The sequence below is a fragment of the Paramisgurnus dabryanus genome, chromosome 18 (assembly GCF_030506205.2).
Source record: "Paramisgurnus dabryanus chromosome 18, PD_genome_1.1, whole genome shotgun sequence".
Taxonomy (NCBI): Eukaryota; Metazoa; Chordata; class Actinopteri; order Cypriniformes; family Cobitidae; genus Paramisgurnus; species Paramisgurnus dabryanus.
In genome coordinates this window covers 26,772,126-26,790,004 of record NC_133354.1, presented here as the reverse complement: position 1 = coordinate 26,790,004, position 17,879 = coordinate 26,772,126, and the positions used below count along the sequence as shown (strand labels likewise).

Genomic DNA, 17,879 nt, shown 5'->3' with positions numbered 1-17,879 from the left:
CACCCGCCCCCAAAGCCAAATGCAACTGCATTTATACATGACGGACCGGAAATAAATAACTTAAACATTTTGGCATGTAAAAAATATAAATCTCGGAGGCCACTGGCCCACATGTCGAGCGGCCCACCGGGCATTTGCCCGGTTGTACAGATTACCAGTCCGAGCCTGTATATGTCATTATTTTACAAATTATTAAACCAAGTTTGTGACATTTGAACTTGTCTTATCTTAAAACCGAAAAGTGTTTTCCTCACGGAAAGTCTGCATTTGTTTAAAATGAGCAATTAAAATATTTCAAATCAATATTTAATGTTCCTTACATTCCTTATGAGGTAAATATCCATGTATTAAGTGTGATAATGCACTCAACTAGATAACGTAGCATTTTTTCGATGGCCTAACCAGGGCTTTAGATATTTGGGCATCATTATTACACCCACGGCATTATGTTTATATACACCTAACTACATATGGCTTTTTGAGATCATAACAAAGGACTTGGCAAGATGGGAAATATTTCCTCTATAAATGTTTGGTTGGATAAAAGCAGTGAAAATGAATATACTGCCACGACTTCTCTTCTTATTTCAACCCCTTCCCGTTTGGGTTCCAGTCTCAGAATTCAATAAATTAGACAAGCAGATTTAAAAATGTATCTAGCAAAAGGGATGCATAACGATTAACGCGAATAATCTATTGCAGAATAAAAGTTTTTGTTTACATCATATATGTGTGCGAACAGTGAATAATAATTATGGATAAATAAATACACACACATGCATTTATATGTTTAAGAAATATTTACATGTGTATATACAATTATAATTTAATTATACATAAGTATATTTATGTATCATTTATATTATATAGAAATATTAATACTTAATATATAAATATATTTTTTCCCTAAAATTATACATGCATGTGTGCATATTTATATATACATAATTATTATACAAAGTTCACACAAATATATGAAGTAAACAAAAACTTATTCTGCAATAGATTATTCGCGATTAACCGTTATGCATCCCTAGGCAAAATAGAAGACCACGAATAAGACTTAAAATACTTATGACAAATAAAGACAGGGGGGGAGGTTAACCTTCCTAATCTTAGATACTACTACTGGGCTGCTCGGCTTGAGTGAAATAAAACAAATATGCAATACCAATTAAAGGTAACACAGATTTTCCCCCTTCTATATGGGACAATGCCTTAAGTATATGGGAAAAGAATGGGTTAAAGATAATTGATCAACTTTTTTGATGGGGAGACCATAAGATCTTTTTCTCTGTTAAGTGATGTTTAAATTAAAATAAAATTATTTCTTTAGATACTTACAATTACAACACTTTATCGCATATAATAATAGTGCTGGGAAAAGATTAATCGCGATTCATTGCATACAAAATAAAACTGCATTTTTGCCTAATATATGTGTCTGTACTTTAATTATTATGTATATTTAAAGGAACAGTATGTAGGATTGTGGCCTCCCAGTTCGAGCCCCGGCTAGGGCAGGTGGTCTTTCTGTGTGGAGTTTCTGTATGTTCTCCCTGTGTCAGCGTGGGTTTACTCCAGGCACTCCGGTTTCCTCCCACAGGCCAAAAACACGCAAGTTAGGCAAATTGGAGATACCAAATTGTTCCTCCCCCAACTTGTGTATAAATCAACTTGTCTGAATAAACTTGTGTATCATGGATTACCTGGTTCTCGCCATGAATATAGCCGTAAATGCTGGAATGGCGTTAAGAAATAAAGGAAGAAGAAGGAGGATTGTGGCCAAAACTGGGATTGCAATCACAAAACTTGTGGCTAAAACTGGTACTGCAATCACAGAACTGGTGGCCAATACACAAAATGACAACATAAACATCAGTTGAGGGCTGCAACTCCACTTTTTAAATGACAATATCCTGGCCAGACTACTGTTGTCAGTGATATAAATATTTGAAATGAAAATGATTTCTTAATGTCTAGTGACATATCAGGGCCATTTTATGATTAATTGATATAAATTTCTTACATACTGTTCCTTTAAACATGCACACATACATTTATACATTCCAGAACATTTTTATTTATATATCCATTTTTATTGTTAATATATCATATAGAATATATACAAATATGAATAAATATATATACACATGTAAATGTTTCTTAAATACACACAGCGCACACTTATATATTATGCAAAAAAACACTTTTATTTTGTATGCGATTAATCGCGATTAATCTTTTCCCATCACTAAATAAACATTGCGACATAATAAAACAAACTCCAACAAATGTTGAGAAATATTTTATTATTATAATTGAAGAAGGTCTATGTGATCATAAAGCACACATTTATCTGATGTTTATGAAGGACCAATCTCATTTCACATTTCATATCAAGAGAAACTGGGATTTAGTGTAAAAATACTACAATGGAGGATGAGATGGATGAAAGTATGTATCAGCTGTCATAAGGATATTAGTAGTCAAATGTTGAAGGAATTTGATTGGAAAATGAATTAAATTCTATTATTATCAAAATGTTAGAGCAGGGGTGGGCATCGAGGGCCACAGTCCTGCAGAGTTTAGCTTCAACCTTAATCAAACACACCTGAATGTCATTTTCAAACAGTCCTGAAGACTTCAATTCAATTTATCAGCTGTGTTTGATTAGGGTTGGAGCTAAACCCTGCAGGGACACTGGCCCTCAGGACCAGGAGTTGCCCACCCCTGTGTTAGAGAGACTGTGGAAAGGTGGAAGACGACGTTCATATATTCTGGGAATGTCCCAAATACAAGTGTATTGGCAGGGGGTTAAGGGAAATTTGTGAAATTTCCGAAAAAGATGTAGCAATGCACCCAGTACTTTTCTTTTGGAGGGATTCCCTGCAGATCAGTTTAGTAAATCCTGCTTGTTTGTATTACATATACTGTTAATGGCTGACAGAAAAATAATCACTGTGAATTGGGTGAAAGAGTGGACACAAAGGCTGAGACAAATATACATGTTTGAGAAAATGACTGCGTACTTGCAATTGAAAATCGGACATCTTTCAACAAAAATGGGCATCAATTAAAACATAGGGGTGAGCGGGGCACAAACAAACATAGGGTTAATTGTAACACAGCTAATTGACATATTTATACAGGGCCGAGCAATCTATCATTCATCAAAATGATAACTGTTAATACAATATCAGGGGAAACTCCCAATAATTTTTTGTCTTAACTTTGCAGCCTTTTAAAAAAATATATTTATAGACGAGATCCGCATCGAGTCCTGATCGGGGGTTATTTTTGCGATAACAACTGCCTGCCTTACATTATCCCTTATGTAAAACACACCTATACACTCGTGTCAAGCTTTTTATCATTTAGTAATGCACTTTATTTAAAGTGTTTTATAATCTTTGCTGACCACTTCTATACCCTCATCTTGCCTTTTCACAGACCAAGTGCGAAATAGTTATCAGCTGTACCACAATGGCACACTGCGAGTATCCTATGCCAATGGAATGGGCTTGAGCTTTCACACAGAGCCACATATCCTCGCGGGATCAGTGAGCCCTACCATCGGGAGACGTAACATCACGCTACCCACCGACAGCGGCCTCAACTCAATCGAGTGGCGTATGAGAAAAGAGCTGACAAAGGGCAAGGTCACAGTGTTTGGGAGGAAGTTGCGCGTAAGTTAATTGTTTTAAGAAATTTGGAATTGCAGTAAGAACTTATCCTTAAAAAATCATTTTCATTCTCCAGGCACACGGCAGGAATCTGCTGTCTATCGACTATGACCGGAACACCAGAACAGAGAAGATCTATGACGACCACCGCAAGTTCACTTTACGCATCATCTACGACGCCCAGGGCCGGCCAGCCACTTGGCTTCCCAGCAGTAGCTTGGCCCTGGTCAATGTGTCTTATTCGTCCACAGGCCGGCTGGTGGGGCTGCAGAGAGGCAGCATGAGTGAGAAAAGCGAGTTTGACACCTTTGGACGGATATTGTCTCGTACATTTGTCGATGGAAAAGTTTGGAGCTTCAGCTACCTAGATAAGGTGAGTTGCAACCCTTGGGTTGAGACAAGATTTTAAAACTTGAATCATCTTTTACTGTTTTATATTTTCTGTTTTCGTCCACAGTCTATGGTGTTGCTCCTGCAACAGAGTCAGAAACAGTACGTTTTCGATTATGACACAGCAGGCCGGCTCACAGCGGTCACTATGCCGAGCATGGCCAGACACACTATGTCCACCCACGTGTCTGTCGGTTACATTCGCAACACCTACAACCCTCCTGAAAGCAACGCCACAGTGATCCACGACTTCAGCGAAGATGGGCGTCCACGCGCTACGTTCTACCTTGGAACCGGCCGCCGTGTGCTCTACAAGTACGGGAAGCTGGGAAAGCTCTCGGAGGTCCTGTACGATGCCACCGCCGTCACCTTCGGCTACGATGAGACTACCGGTGTGCTCAAGATGGTCAACCTGCAGAGCGGAGGCTTTTCCTGCACCATTCGCTATCGCAAGCTGGGCCCCCTAGTGGACAAACAGATGTATCGCTTCTCAGAAGAGGGTATGGTGAATGCTCGATTCGACTATACGTATCATGATAACAGCTTTAGGGTGGCCAGCATAAAGCCTGTGATTGGAGAGACCCCACTTCCTGTGGACCTCTACCGGTACGATGAGATATCCGGTAAGGTCGAACACTTTGGCAAGTTTGGCATCATATACTACGACATCAACCAAATCATCACTACAGCCGTGATGACCCTCAGTAAGCATTTCGATGCGCACGGTCGCATCAAAGAGGTGCAGTATGAGATCTTCCGCTCGTTGATGTATTGGATGACAGTGCAGTACGACAGCATGGGTCGCGTTATCAAGCGCGAACTGAAGATCGGTCCCTACGCTAATACTACGCAGTATCGTTACGAATACGATGGTGACGGCCAGCTCGTTGGCGTCAAAGTTGACGACTGGTCTACTTGGCGCTATAGCTACGACCTGAATGGCAATCTACACCTGCTAAACCCGGGAAACAGTGCTCGATTGCTTCCACTACGCTACGATCTTCGAGACAGACTCACGCGACTTGGGGACATGCAGTATCAGCTCGACGAAGACGGCATGCTTGCGCAAAGGGGCTCGGATATATTCGAGTACAACTCAAAGGGGCTTTTAGAAAGAGCTTACAGTCGCACATCAGGGGGCTGGAGCGTCCGTTACCGCTACGACGGTCTGGGCCGCCGCGTGTCCCGAAGAACCGGCGATGGCGAGCATCAGCAATACTTCTACGCTGACCTGAACTACCCCACTCGGGTCACCCATGTCTACAACCACTCCAAGGCTGAAATAACCTCTTTCTATTACGACCTACAGGGCCATCTGTTTGCTATGGAAGTCACTGGTGGAGAGGAATACTACATCGCCTCGGACAACGTAGGCACTCCGCTGGCCATCTTCAGCAGTAACGGACAGATGGTCAAGCAGCTGCAGTACACGGCATACGGCGAGATCTACCATGACTCCAACCCGGATTTCCAGCTCATATTGGGCTTTCACGGAGGTCTTTATGATCCTCTCACTAAACTGGTCCACTTTGCCCAAAGAGACTACGACGTGCTGGCAGGAAGATGGACTGCACCTGATCATACGTTGTGGACGAAGATAGGCAAAGAGCCGGCACCATTCAACTTATACATGTTCAAGAACAATAATCCACTCAGCGATATGATTGATGTCAAAAATTATGTGACAGGTAACAGTGGTCTACTTTGCATTTGTGGTTTATAAAGTATGTAGAGTATCTTATTTCTCTCTGTTTATGGTTTCAGATGTGAAGAGTTGGCTGGTTATGTTTGGCTTTCAGCTCAACAACATCATACCTGGGTTTCCTAGGCACTCGCTCTATTTCGTTGACCCTCCTTATGAGATTCTCGCCAGCCTGGACTCAGATAATGCTCAGGTTTGTTTGATTTGCTCCTTTTTTAATTAAAATGATTTGTCAATATTAGCTGAGCGGTCATGTACGAACCGAATGTGACCTCACTCAACAGAAGTAGCACAATACGCCTTATTCAGTCTGCCGCCACACAAGGCTGTGAGATATGAGCATCCATAGCGTGTGCTTTAAATATATTGTTTTGTATCAGGATGCTGGTTGATTAACACCCATTAAAACTAATTTCCACATGACAAAGAACCTCAGAAAACGTGTATTGTTAAAATTAGAGAGGACATATGACTAGGGTTGGGCATCGTTTAAAATTGATCGATTCCGATTCCAAATTTAATTTCACTTATTGATTCCAAATGCTAACGATTCTTTGTTTCCATTCCAAACGTGTAAAAAGCAATAACAGTCAAGCCTTTATAGATCAAAAATATTTATTTTGTTCACTATAAATATTGGGATCGATCTGTCACACTTTTTTCTGTGTGAGCGTTCCTTTCAAAGTGAGGGAGAAGGGGTTCTCACGTGAAGCTTGTACGATTCCAGAACTGGAATTGAAATTCGATTCTCAACCAACATGAGACCAAATTTGGAATGAAAATAGTGTATTGTGTACATAATATCTCTTTTGGATATTAGCCTGTTGGCTAATTGCTAATTTTTCATGTTGTTAGCATGCTTACTTTTATTTGAAACACCAATAAAGTGCAATAAAAAAATATTTTATGACAACAACTAAGTTTACATCTTCAGTTTGTATAGATCATAAGAGTATGTCCCATGTATTTTCTACATTATGTTTTTTTCATGACATGAACATTAACTTAATAATGTGTGATTGACTTGATAACAAGCTATTTACATGATTTTTATTTAGTTAGAATTAAATCCTGCGTCTGTTAATTCCGGTAAATGTGTATAAGAAAAAATTAAACCGGAGAACAGTTTTTAACGTATTCATGCCTTTTTTGTAATCTGTACAAATTGGAGATATGTACTTAGTTACAGGACTATATTAGTGTTTTAAAGAAAAGTAAGCATGCTTACTACATTAGAAATTAGCGATTAGCCAACATGCTAATAACAAAACAGATTTTATGTACACATTGTGCTACTCTTATCTCAAAATTAGGTCATATGTCCCTTCTTATTATAACAATCCATGATTTCTGAGGTTGAAATTTGTAAAATTATGTATTTTCTGTGATTTGATGGCTGAATGAATTGTAAGCAATATGGCGGCAGGCTAAATAAGGCACATAGGTTATATTTCAACTACTAACTACTGAATCCTTTCATTTCATAGCTTTTCACCGGAGTCCAGCATTCAGTGGAAAGACATAACCAGGCCTTCATGGTCCTCGAAGGCAGGCTGCTCAATAAACAGCGACGCACCAAGCGCGACAAGCCCGGATTCTGGTTTGGTACCAGCACACCCATCGTGGGAAAGGGCATGATGTTTGCCATCAGGGACGGGCACGTGTTAACAGACTTATCTAGCGTAGCTAGCGAAGACAGCCGCAAAATTTCGCAGATTCTCAGCAACGCTATATACCTGGAGGGATCTCACTACACCATCGATGGCCGTGACTGCCATTTCTTTGTGAAGCTCGGATTAGCCGATGGCGATCTGTTGGCCCTCGGTCTCAGCGCCGGCCACAAGACGCTAGAGAACGGAATCAACGTGACCGTCAGCGGGCGCTCGCGACGCGGTCTCACTCTAGAAATTCACTCCTTCAAACTAACATACAGCGTTCGATACGGCCTTTCGGCGGAGGTTCTGGAAAAGGAGCGGAGCCGCGTGCTGGAGCAGGCCCACCAGAGGGCGCTGTCTGGAGCCTGGGCCAGGGAGCAGCAGCAAGCACGTGAAGGCAGGGATGGAGGTCGCACATGGGCTGAAAATGAGAAGCAACAGTTGTTAGCCATGGGGAAAGTGCCAGGCTACGAAGGCTATTACGTTCTGCCGGTGGAGCAATATCCTGAACTGGCTGACAGCAGCACTAACATCCAGTTTCTCAAACAGAACGAGATGGGCAAGAGGTAACAGAGTCGAACCGTTGCCGATGCCACACCATCTCCTACGGAGAGAACCAATGTAAAGAGCGCTGGAGAGACGTTTCCATCCAAATGGAGAAATTACAGCCAGCAGCAAAACATTACACCCAAATAAAAAAGCACTTGTAAGTCCTTGTGACACAAGGCAAACGTTTTTGTAGTGACGTTTTGACTTTATAGAAAGGGGTACAACTTTTTTAGTCATTTCAGACTGAATCTAACGGTAGTGTGACGGCTCACTGCTTTTCACTGGGGGGTTTTTTTGCGACTGCGTATGAAACTGTAAACCAATTTGACATCGCAAATAGCAGATAATCGCTCAGGCTACTGAAGAGAATAACCAACAGTAAAATATCCAGCCATCACCCACTCGTCTGTTTGTGAAACTTCACTTCAAGGACATATTCAGAAGGAACGTTCACATGAATTTATTCAGATGTTGGCTGAGCTCTTCTGGAGCCTTGGATGTCAGCGTCGAAATGCAGATGAAAGAAATTCACTCTTCATTTCACAATATATGACAATCACGGGAGCAGAAACTGATGAATAAACTGTACATGAGCTGACTGTTTTGTATAATATGTAAGAGAGAGAGATTATCAATTGTCTCATTTTAATTTATTTGATTTTAACTTGACGTGATAACAGATAAAATGGGGAATAATATATAACATTTTTGATATATTGTTTAAGACTGTGAGACATAACACACATGTAAAATATTCCTGTTGTTTCCACAGTTTTACTGTATTTAAATCAAACCTGTACATTTCAAGGAAGTGGCTTTGTTGTTACATCAAGTAAAAAACCATTGCATCAAAACTAAAGCAGCCGCAGCCTTTTTGATTTCGTCGTAGAATGTCGTCAGTAATGATTTCACACTGGAGAAGAAGCCTCTTTTGTGTAATTGTATAAAAATAAAACGTTTGCATTCTTAGGTTTTGAATGTGAAATGATTTCTTACAAACAGCTGAACAAACTGTGTTTCATTAGTGCCATATGATGCTCTGAAATGAAATGCACTTTCTGGAGAATGTTATTAGACTCATGAATATTAATGAAATATGAGGTGATCGTCTATAGACCAGCTGCCAGTAAGATTATCTCAACACTAACACAGCTCTGTGGGGAAAATCCTTTTGTGGCTTTTCAAAATGTAAGCATTTTATTTTATTTTCACAATTGAACCTGATGTAGCAAATGTATTTGTTTAAAAACATTTTGGTGTAGAATTATGATTTAAAGATGACATTTTTCTTGAAGAAATCTTTATCTCTGAATTTCCAGCCTGATCTTATGAGAATTTACGAGTTGGCTAATTCGTATGAATTCATATGAAGTTAATCATGCATCTTCAATTTACGATTCTCATGGAAAAAACTACGAAACCCAACCCCCAACGTCACAGGGGTCAATGCAAATCATACAAAAACTTATGAATGTGGTTGTAGGTATTAATACACTCTTAGAAAGAATGTGTTAAAAACTATTAAAAAATTGTGGGACGACGCACTAAATGCGTTGTCCCAGAATTCACCCATCGCTGTGTTATTATTGAAAACAAAACATTTTGTGTTACTTTTAACACAACTTGTGTTATATTTTAACACAAAATCAACACAAAATGACACATAAGGTGTTAAAATTACACATAATGTGTTAAAAGCTTAACGCACAAAGATGTTTAAAAAATTAACACATCCTTTCTAAGAGTGTACGAATTAGCCAACTCGTAAAATATGTACGAATTCTTATAAGACAGCGTTGCAATTTCCAAGGTCTTTTCCTGACTGCAGATGACACTGGGCCAGATCTGCACCAATGTCAGCATCTACTAGGGTTGTGAAATGATCAGTCATAAGTTGCATACAAAATAAAAGTTTGTGTTTGCATAATATATGTGTGTGAACTGTGTGTAATTATTATGTATATATGAATACATAAGAATATATAGTTTTCTGAAATTCATACATTATGTATGTATGTGTATATACACTCACCTAAAGGATTATTAGGAACACCATACTAATCCTGCGTTTGACCCCCTTTCACCTTTAGAACTGCCTTAATTCTATGTGGCATTGATTCAACAAGGTGCTGAAAGCATTCTTTAGAAATGTTGGCCCATATTGATAGGATAGCATCTTGCACTTGGAGATTTGTGGGATGCACATCCAGGGCACGAAGCTCTCGTTCCACCACATCCCAAAGATGCTCTATTGGGTTGAGATCTGGTGACTGTGGGGGCCATTTTAGTACAGTGAACTCATTGTCATGTTTAAGAAACCAATTTGAAATTATTTGAGCTTTGTGACATTGTGCATTATCCGGCTGGGAGTAGCCATCAGAGGAAGGGTACATGGTGGTCATAAAGGGATGGACATGGTCAGAAACAATGCTCAGGTAGGCTGTGGCATTTAAACAATGCCCAATTGGCACTAAGGGGCCCAAAGTGTGCCAAGAAAACATCCCCCACACCATTACACCAGCAGCCTGCACAGTGGTAAGAAGGCATGACGGATCCATGTTCTCATTCTGTTTACGCCAAATTCTGACTCTACCACCTGAATGTCTCAACAGAAATCGAGACTCATCAAACCAGGCAACATTTTTCCAGTCTTCAACTGTACAATTTTGGTGAGCTTGTGCAAGTTGTAGCCTGCTTTCCTATTAGTACCCCGTGGGGTCTTCTGCTGTTGTAGCCCATCCGCCTCAAGGTTGTGCGTGTTGTGGCTTCACAAATGCTTTGCTGCATACCTCAGTTGTAACGAGTGATTATTTTAGTCAAAGTTGCTCTTCTATCAGCTTGAATCAGTCGGCCCATTCTCCTCTGACCTCTAGCAGCAACAAGGCATTTTCACCCACAGGACTGACACATACTGGATGTTTTTCCCTTTTCACATCATTCTTTGTGAACCCTAGAAGTGGTTGTGCGTGAAAATCCCAATAACGGAGCAGATTGTGTACAACCATGCCACGCTCAAAATTGCTTAAATCACCTTTCTTTCCCATTCTGACATTCAGTTTACAGTTCAGGAGATTGTTTTGACCAGGACCACACCCCTAAATGCATTGAAGCAACTGCCATGTAATTGGTTGATTAGATAATTGCATTAATGAGACTATTATATCTATATCTATCTATATCTACATCTATATCTATATATCTATATATATATATAAACTGTTTCATCAGACCCATGTGCGGTCACACGATTGCGCGTCTGGTCAGAACTTTACTTCTGGTTTCTGTTTGTTTATTAGTCTGACTAGTTGCTAAACTGAACTCTTGAATAAATAACTAATGTTTTGGTTTCCTAGTTAATCTAAGTGTTGTTTATTTTGCTTGTTATATAAATAAACTACTTTAAAAGAACTTTGTTGTTATTTATTTTGAGCTGAGTTTTCCGGAAGTTACGTGATGACCACGAAAGCCACTTGTTTATGTTGTCACTGCTGAAACCGTCTAAGCACACACACACACACACACACACACACACACACACACACACACACACACACACACACACACACACACACACACACACACACACACACACACACACACACACACACACACAAATAATAACAACACACAGTACACATGCATATATTAAACAAGATTAATCATTTGCCAACCCTAGTAGATGCAGACTTTGGCACGGATCCGGCCCAGAGTCATTTCTCTCTGGGTTAGGTTTAATAAAAACTGTAATAAGCATGAGAGTGACACATATGTTTCTTTGTGTTAAAAGTTTCTGCTGTTGAATCTAAACACAAAACAATAATGATTCTTTACTGTCAGAATGGTCAATGGGCAAAATTGCTGTGGTGGTACTGACAGTGAGAAACGGTTGATGCAGCTTTGCTTTAAATAGCCTGTTGCAATGCGGGGTGTTACATTTACACTCATGGGAAACCATTTACAGGGAACTGCCGTGAACACAGGCGCTGGGGGAAGGGAAACTCAAGAGCGTTGCACTTTTCTCTAGAGATTTTGTTACGCATATGATGAAAAGACTGAAAACAAGAAACCTATTGACCGATTGCACTTACCAAGAACTCTGGGTTGGTCAGCTCATTGAATATAAACCCACAGCATTTTGCTTGATAACTTTATGAGTGCATTATAAATTTGCATACAACAAAGCAGTGTAGAGGTTTTCTATTGTGAAGACTTTTGTCACATTTAAAATAAAAGTGAACTGCATGTAATAGTTCAATACATTACAGTGAAGAGCCAATGTGGTGTGATGACTGAAAACAAGACTCCTCATTTAAACAGGATTTACAGTCGATAATTCCTAATTTAAAATTTCATTATCTTTCAAACGGGAAAAGGCAGAACAATTTAACCAATAGTCAGTTCATTACATTCGGTTCTGTTGTCATATATTGCATTTATAATGTTACGCTTGGGTGTCTTCACACTGGAATTTCTTTGCAGGAAGGTGTAAAAATCCTTTTTTAAATAACAAATAAATGAAATACATTTCTATTATTTTAATGAATAGGAACAAACATTTTCCTTTACTTAAATTAAGACAGATCAAACATTCATAGACTCTTTAAGGCCATATTTGATACTCAAATCTGGTCCATGTCCAAGCAAAAACTGCATTCATCAATAAAGAGGTGGATTTTGTATTTCATCAATATACATATCATAAAAACATTGCGACTAATATGCATCTACAAATAATAAGGCGGCAAGTAATCGGATGTAAATGTCTCTCAGTGCGTTACAGGAATATAAAGAGGTGCCCCAAGCTTGAGGTTAAACCAAACGTTTCAACTATTTTTTCAGTAGTCATACACAAATAATAATTCAGATGGAGTTAAAGATCTTTACAAACGAAACTGGGGCTCACAGTGGATTCTTAATCTTTAGGTCAACATGTCCCACAGACAACAGCAACAAAGTGCTGTCCAACATGCAGTTAAACAAGCCTGGCCAGAGTCATCTCTTCTTTCCTGCTCCACAACATACACTGCAGAAAAATAAAATAGTTTACAATCTCAATAGACATTATTAGTATTTTCAAATTTGGACAAAATGCAGTTATTTACAGTACATAAAAATACTATAAGAATTTTTTTTATTCATAAAGGTGCAATGTGGGACTTTTAGTGGCATCTAGTGGTGAGATCGTGAACTGCAACCAACAGCTCAGTCCACAGCTCACCCCTCCTTTAAGAAGCGCATAGTGAAGCTACTACGGTGGCCCCCACAGAACAAAAATGAGACAACATAAGATGGATCCTAATTTCCCTATGCTATTATGTACTATCATTTATTTAATGGGTGGATAGTATGCAAATTGGGATGCAGGGAAAGTGACGAAATGCAGTCTGTAAAGCAGTTTGTCAGTTTAGGGCTAATGAACAAACATGGGAGCACAAAATGGCGACTCACATGTAAGGAGACCCACGGTGTATGTCGATAAAAACGGCTCATTCTAAAGTAATAAAAAGAATAGAGTTCATTATGTAAGGCCTTTATACACCACTGATAATATAGTTATGTGGATTATATTGCATTTCTCTGAAGGGATCCTCCTGAAAGTCCCACACTGCACATTTATGCGCTAAAACACACTGAAATAATATGACCACACTCTTATTTAACTACTAATCATTTTAAAACATTCAAGATACACAACAAATTTAGCTAAATCTGTGACCCCTGACATCAAAAACTAAGCACACCCATTATTTGCATAACTGTGGCAGTTCTTTTATGTGGTTCACAGCCTTATTTCCTCTCAAACAGTGTTTCTGTCAACTTGAGGTGTTTTGTTTATGAGGAAGTTAGATTGACACAGCCAATATCGGTGTTAAGAGAATATTTTACACAGAAAGTTTGAAGGATCTTACCAGTGTTTTTAGGAGGTTCTCCATACGCTGGATCTCCATATTGTGGTTGAGGGTAACCCTGGTATGGAGGCTGGACTGGGTAGGGTCCTTGGGGTCCGGGCGGGTAGTTCGGGAAACCAACGTTGGGCTGGTCCGTGTGGACCGGATAACCTTGGTATCCCTGTGCAGGGTATCCCTGGGGTGGGAATCCCTGAGGTGGGTATCCCTGCTGAGGGTAAGCTTGAGCAGGGTATCCAGCAGCTGATGGAGGAGGGTATCCTGGAGCTGTGGGTCCAGGCCCTGTGTAGGGTGGAGGCTGATCGCAATTCATCTACACACGGGAGATGAGGACACTGCATGGGAAGAATACTCAAATATTATTGCAAAATAATTACAGCTATCTGTCGTGGCTTATAAAGTAATACAAATGTTAAAGTTCAGGGTGCTTACTTTTAGTTGTCTAGTATACCAAATTAAAAGTCATTCAAGTTATTACAGATCGGTATTGTTTTTTAAAGTTAAATGTTGAAGAATAAATTATTCCATACTACAAATAACAGCGTGTTTCACAATAAAATCTGGAAGAATATTGAGATGCAACTTTCTATTTAAAAGGTGACTTGTATTTCTAACTCACAAATAACAACTTTACTGTTAAAGTACACTGTTTATCTTGTAAAATGATCTACAGCTTTTCCCTGTAAAATACTAAATTATTTTTTGCTTCCAAAATTCTAATATTTTCCATTATTTTTGCAGTAATATAAAATCTATTCCAGTATTTATCTGTACTGTATACACTGTAAATCAAAATAATATTTTTATGTTACTTTAACTTAACAAATTAAGTTACTTGTTTTTATAAGTTAAGTCAAATTATCACAAGTCAAACTTAAAGGTGGGGTCCATGATCTCTGAAAGCCAATGTTGATATTTGAAATCACCTAAACAAAAACACACCTACCCCAATAGAATCTGGACATTCATGTGATAGACCCGCCTCACACATACGCAACTAGGGCTGGGCCGATACCACGTTTTCATGTCTGATACCGTTGTCGATACCACAACCGTAAGTATCTGTCGATACTGATCCAATACCATTTAAAATAAGTTTAACTCACATTCTGAATGTTTAACTCTTCAACTCCTGAATGAAAAGATATTTAGAATGTAAACTAAAATTTTTGGTTCAAGTGACCCATATGACATAAAGAGATTGCAGTGGGTGCCTGACCTTGCCACCACTGTCACCTCTCAAAATGTTAACGTTACATATATTGCACTCGACTTCGTTTTTTCTTCCTTGACTGTAAAATTACGCCAAACAGCGGACATGAAAAGTACAGACAGGTGTCATCTATTGCTTATGCTTTAGCTATGGTTTCCACTCGCCGCACTTTACGGCATATTGCTCAGCAAGTTGCACTTTACGCCAAGTTGCGACAGTGTTGGTTCGGAATGAATCCCCCAACTTCTACAATATTCGATCCAGCCATTTCCCTCCAATATCGGAATAATATCGACACTGAATATCGGATCGGCCGGCCCCTATACGCAACCCAGGCAACGATGTTGTTTAGTAGACACACACCTTATTTCTGATTGGTTACAAGTGTGTTTTGGTAGTCGCCTCGACTCCCTTTTACAAAAATGATTTTTTTCAGAAATCGTGCACTCTGCCTTTAAAATAGTAGGTTGAATTGACTTGAATAACAAACTTCAGTCTGCATTATTTTTTTAGAGTGGTAAAGGATATCTACACTGTAAAAAAATTCCGTAGAAATTGCAGCTGGGTTGCCGGTAACTTACCGTAGATTTAAATTTATGTTTTTTACTGGCAACATTTTGTTCAAAGTTAAATGAAAATTAAACATTTACAAGTCTTTGTCTTTACAGAGTAAAACTAAAAAAACAGCATCAAGCAAAACATTCTGGGAAACAAAATCTGAAGCAAAAAACAGAAAAAGGTTGCTGATGATTTCTGGTTCCCACAATGCTTTGCATGAGGCTGTTATTGTATAGTTTTATTCTGTAAAGATAAAGACTTGTTCATATTTAAAATTTATTTAACTTTGAACAAACTCTTGCCAGTAAATAACATAAATGTGAATCTACGGTAAATTATCGGCAACCCAGCTGCAATAACATTGTAATTTCTACGGATTTTTTTACAGTGTACAGTTAATTTACAGGTTTATAATGTAGCATATTTACTTTATTTTTTATTTAAATGACGAATATATATATATATATATATATATATATATATATATATATATATATATATATATATATATATATATATATATATATAGTGCACAATCATTATATACCAATCCTTACCACGGGTCTGTTGAATGCTTTATTTTGATTGGTTGAGAAGAAATGTTCCATAGGTGTTGATTATTTTTCTGTAAAACTCAAACCTAACCTGTCAAATGTCTTAAAATAACCACCAGAGCAATGTTTGTGGTAACCGTGGTATAAGAGGAATATTTGACTCCACTCCTTTGAATTATTCGAAAATAATGCACACCTCCGCTTCACATTGTGCCGCATTACCACCTTGGTTGTGCATTATTTTCCAATAATTCAACGGCCTGGGGTCAATTATTCCGAAATATTTGATCAGGAAGGATGTTACGTCAGGCTTTCATAGGCGATGTGTAAACTCAAGAGATAAAATCAAACAGTGCTTTCCTTACTCAGTGATGGTTAATTATTAACCTAATGGCTTTCAACTGAGCTCTTCAAACAGCACAGAAACTATATTGACTGGAATGGCTGACATACACATCCATTTTAAACAAACCTTTAAAACGGCTTTTTTTGTTCTGGTCCTCAACAACATTGCCAGACAGCCTTAATTGTATTGTATTCTTAAAATACTTCTCTAAAACCTTTTGAAATGTTATCTTTTTATATGTTTATATAAACTGTGTTTTAGTGGTCTGCATAAATAACAGAGGTTACAGTATGCAGCAGGAGGAGCCACAGTGGGCCAGGGACCAAATACACATGTGACAAAGAAAGAAATGTGTTTTATATATGTAATCTATTAGGTTTTTCACAGTCTTTTCCTAGTCACTGGAAACACTTCACCCATTCTTATAGAGGTATAATGACTAATCACTTTATCTGATGCATAAAACACCCTCATAGAGAAAAGAAAATGAGACGCACCAAACAAAAACGAGAGGCTGCGGATTAAAGGTTAAACAATGTATGATGATGGGAAAGAATTCGATTGAATGGAGCAGTGTTAGTAATAATGAGAATCAGGCGATCTGGTCGGGATTCCTTCAATACAAGAGGCTGATTGTCCACCTGCTGTCTGTCATACTTATTCACCCACACAATAAGCTAATAAACATATAACAAACAAAACGTATCGCTTTGTTTACATCCATTGAGTCATTTTATATTATAGCAAAATAAATGCGTGCAATTATATGTGCGCCACAGTTTCTGTATTGAATCAATAACAGAGGGGCGATAGGACCATGAGGACCACTGGTCTACCGTTCACAAGTAAATGTTTGACAGCGGAACTGTTATTTATAAAAAAATATATTCGCCAGCAAAAAGACAAATGTACATACTAATACTTGATTGATTGAATACATGACAATTAACAGAAAAAGCGCATAAAGCGTTTTCTTTTACCTTTGATGAAGAAACAGGTTCTCACAGCGTTGCGCGAGTTTCAGATATATCCTCTTATCTGACAGTTGTGTTTTTCTTATTTCACCGCGACAACCTCTCACCATATAAGCACGAGCAAAATAACGTTTAGGTCACACAATGGACGTAGTGATGTCACGCAGACTCCCGTTGGAAAGTTACGTGCGCTAATATCAGCTGACTGCTTCAGTGCTGCGCGTGCACACTAACCCCGCCCCGTTCAGTCATACGTCACCGCCACTGTACTGTAACCGCTGTTGTTATTTTAGTGTTTTATGACATTAATTCGGACTTTTTATTTGGACAGTAATCATTTTATATA

General features: G+C 38.7%; 2 protein-coding genes across 3 annotated transcripts in view; one reads left to right on the top strand and one right to left on the bottom strand.

Annotated features, from left to right (window-relative positions):
* The window catches only part of tenm2b (teneurin transmembrane protein 2b), a 209,647-nt gene extending 199,736 nt beyond the window's left edge, over window positions 1-9,911 (top strand). For both annotated transcript variants that reach the window (XM_065287532.1, XM_065287533.1), the window contains exons 23-27: window positions 3,454-3,689; window positions 3,763-4,059; window positions 4,144-5,764; window positions 5,841-5,971; window positions 7,266-9,911. In XM_065287532.1, coding sequence (XP_065143604.1) covers window positions 3,454-3,689; window positions 3,763-4,059; window positions 4,144-5,764; window positions 5,841-5,971; window positions 7,266-8,003 — 3,023 coding nt within the window. In that variant the 3' untranslated portion in view covers window positions 8,004-9,911. The remainder of the gene's footprint in view (window positions 1-3,453; window positions 3,690-3,762; window positions 4,060-4,143; window positions 5,765-5,840; window positions 5,972-7,265) is intronic.
* A 2,591-nt stretch (window positions 9,912-12,502) lies between these two features.
* LOC135776676 (cysteine-rich and transmembrane domain-containing protein 1-like) lies at window positions 12,503-17,741 on the bottom strand. The gene is made up of 3 exons (XM_065287531.1): window positions 17,540-17,741; window positions 13,892-14,223; window positions 12,503-13,005 (listed from the first exon to the last, which is right to left on the bottom strand). The coding sequence occupies exons 2-3, from the start codon at window positions 14,199-14,201 to the stop codon at window positions 12,902-12,904; spliced, it is 414 nt and encodes a 137-aa protein (XP_065143603.1). The 5' UTR covers window positions 14,202-14,223; window positions 17,540-17,741; the 3' UTR covers window positions 12,503-12,901.
* Window positions 17,742-17,879: the final 138 nt, after the last annotated feature.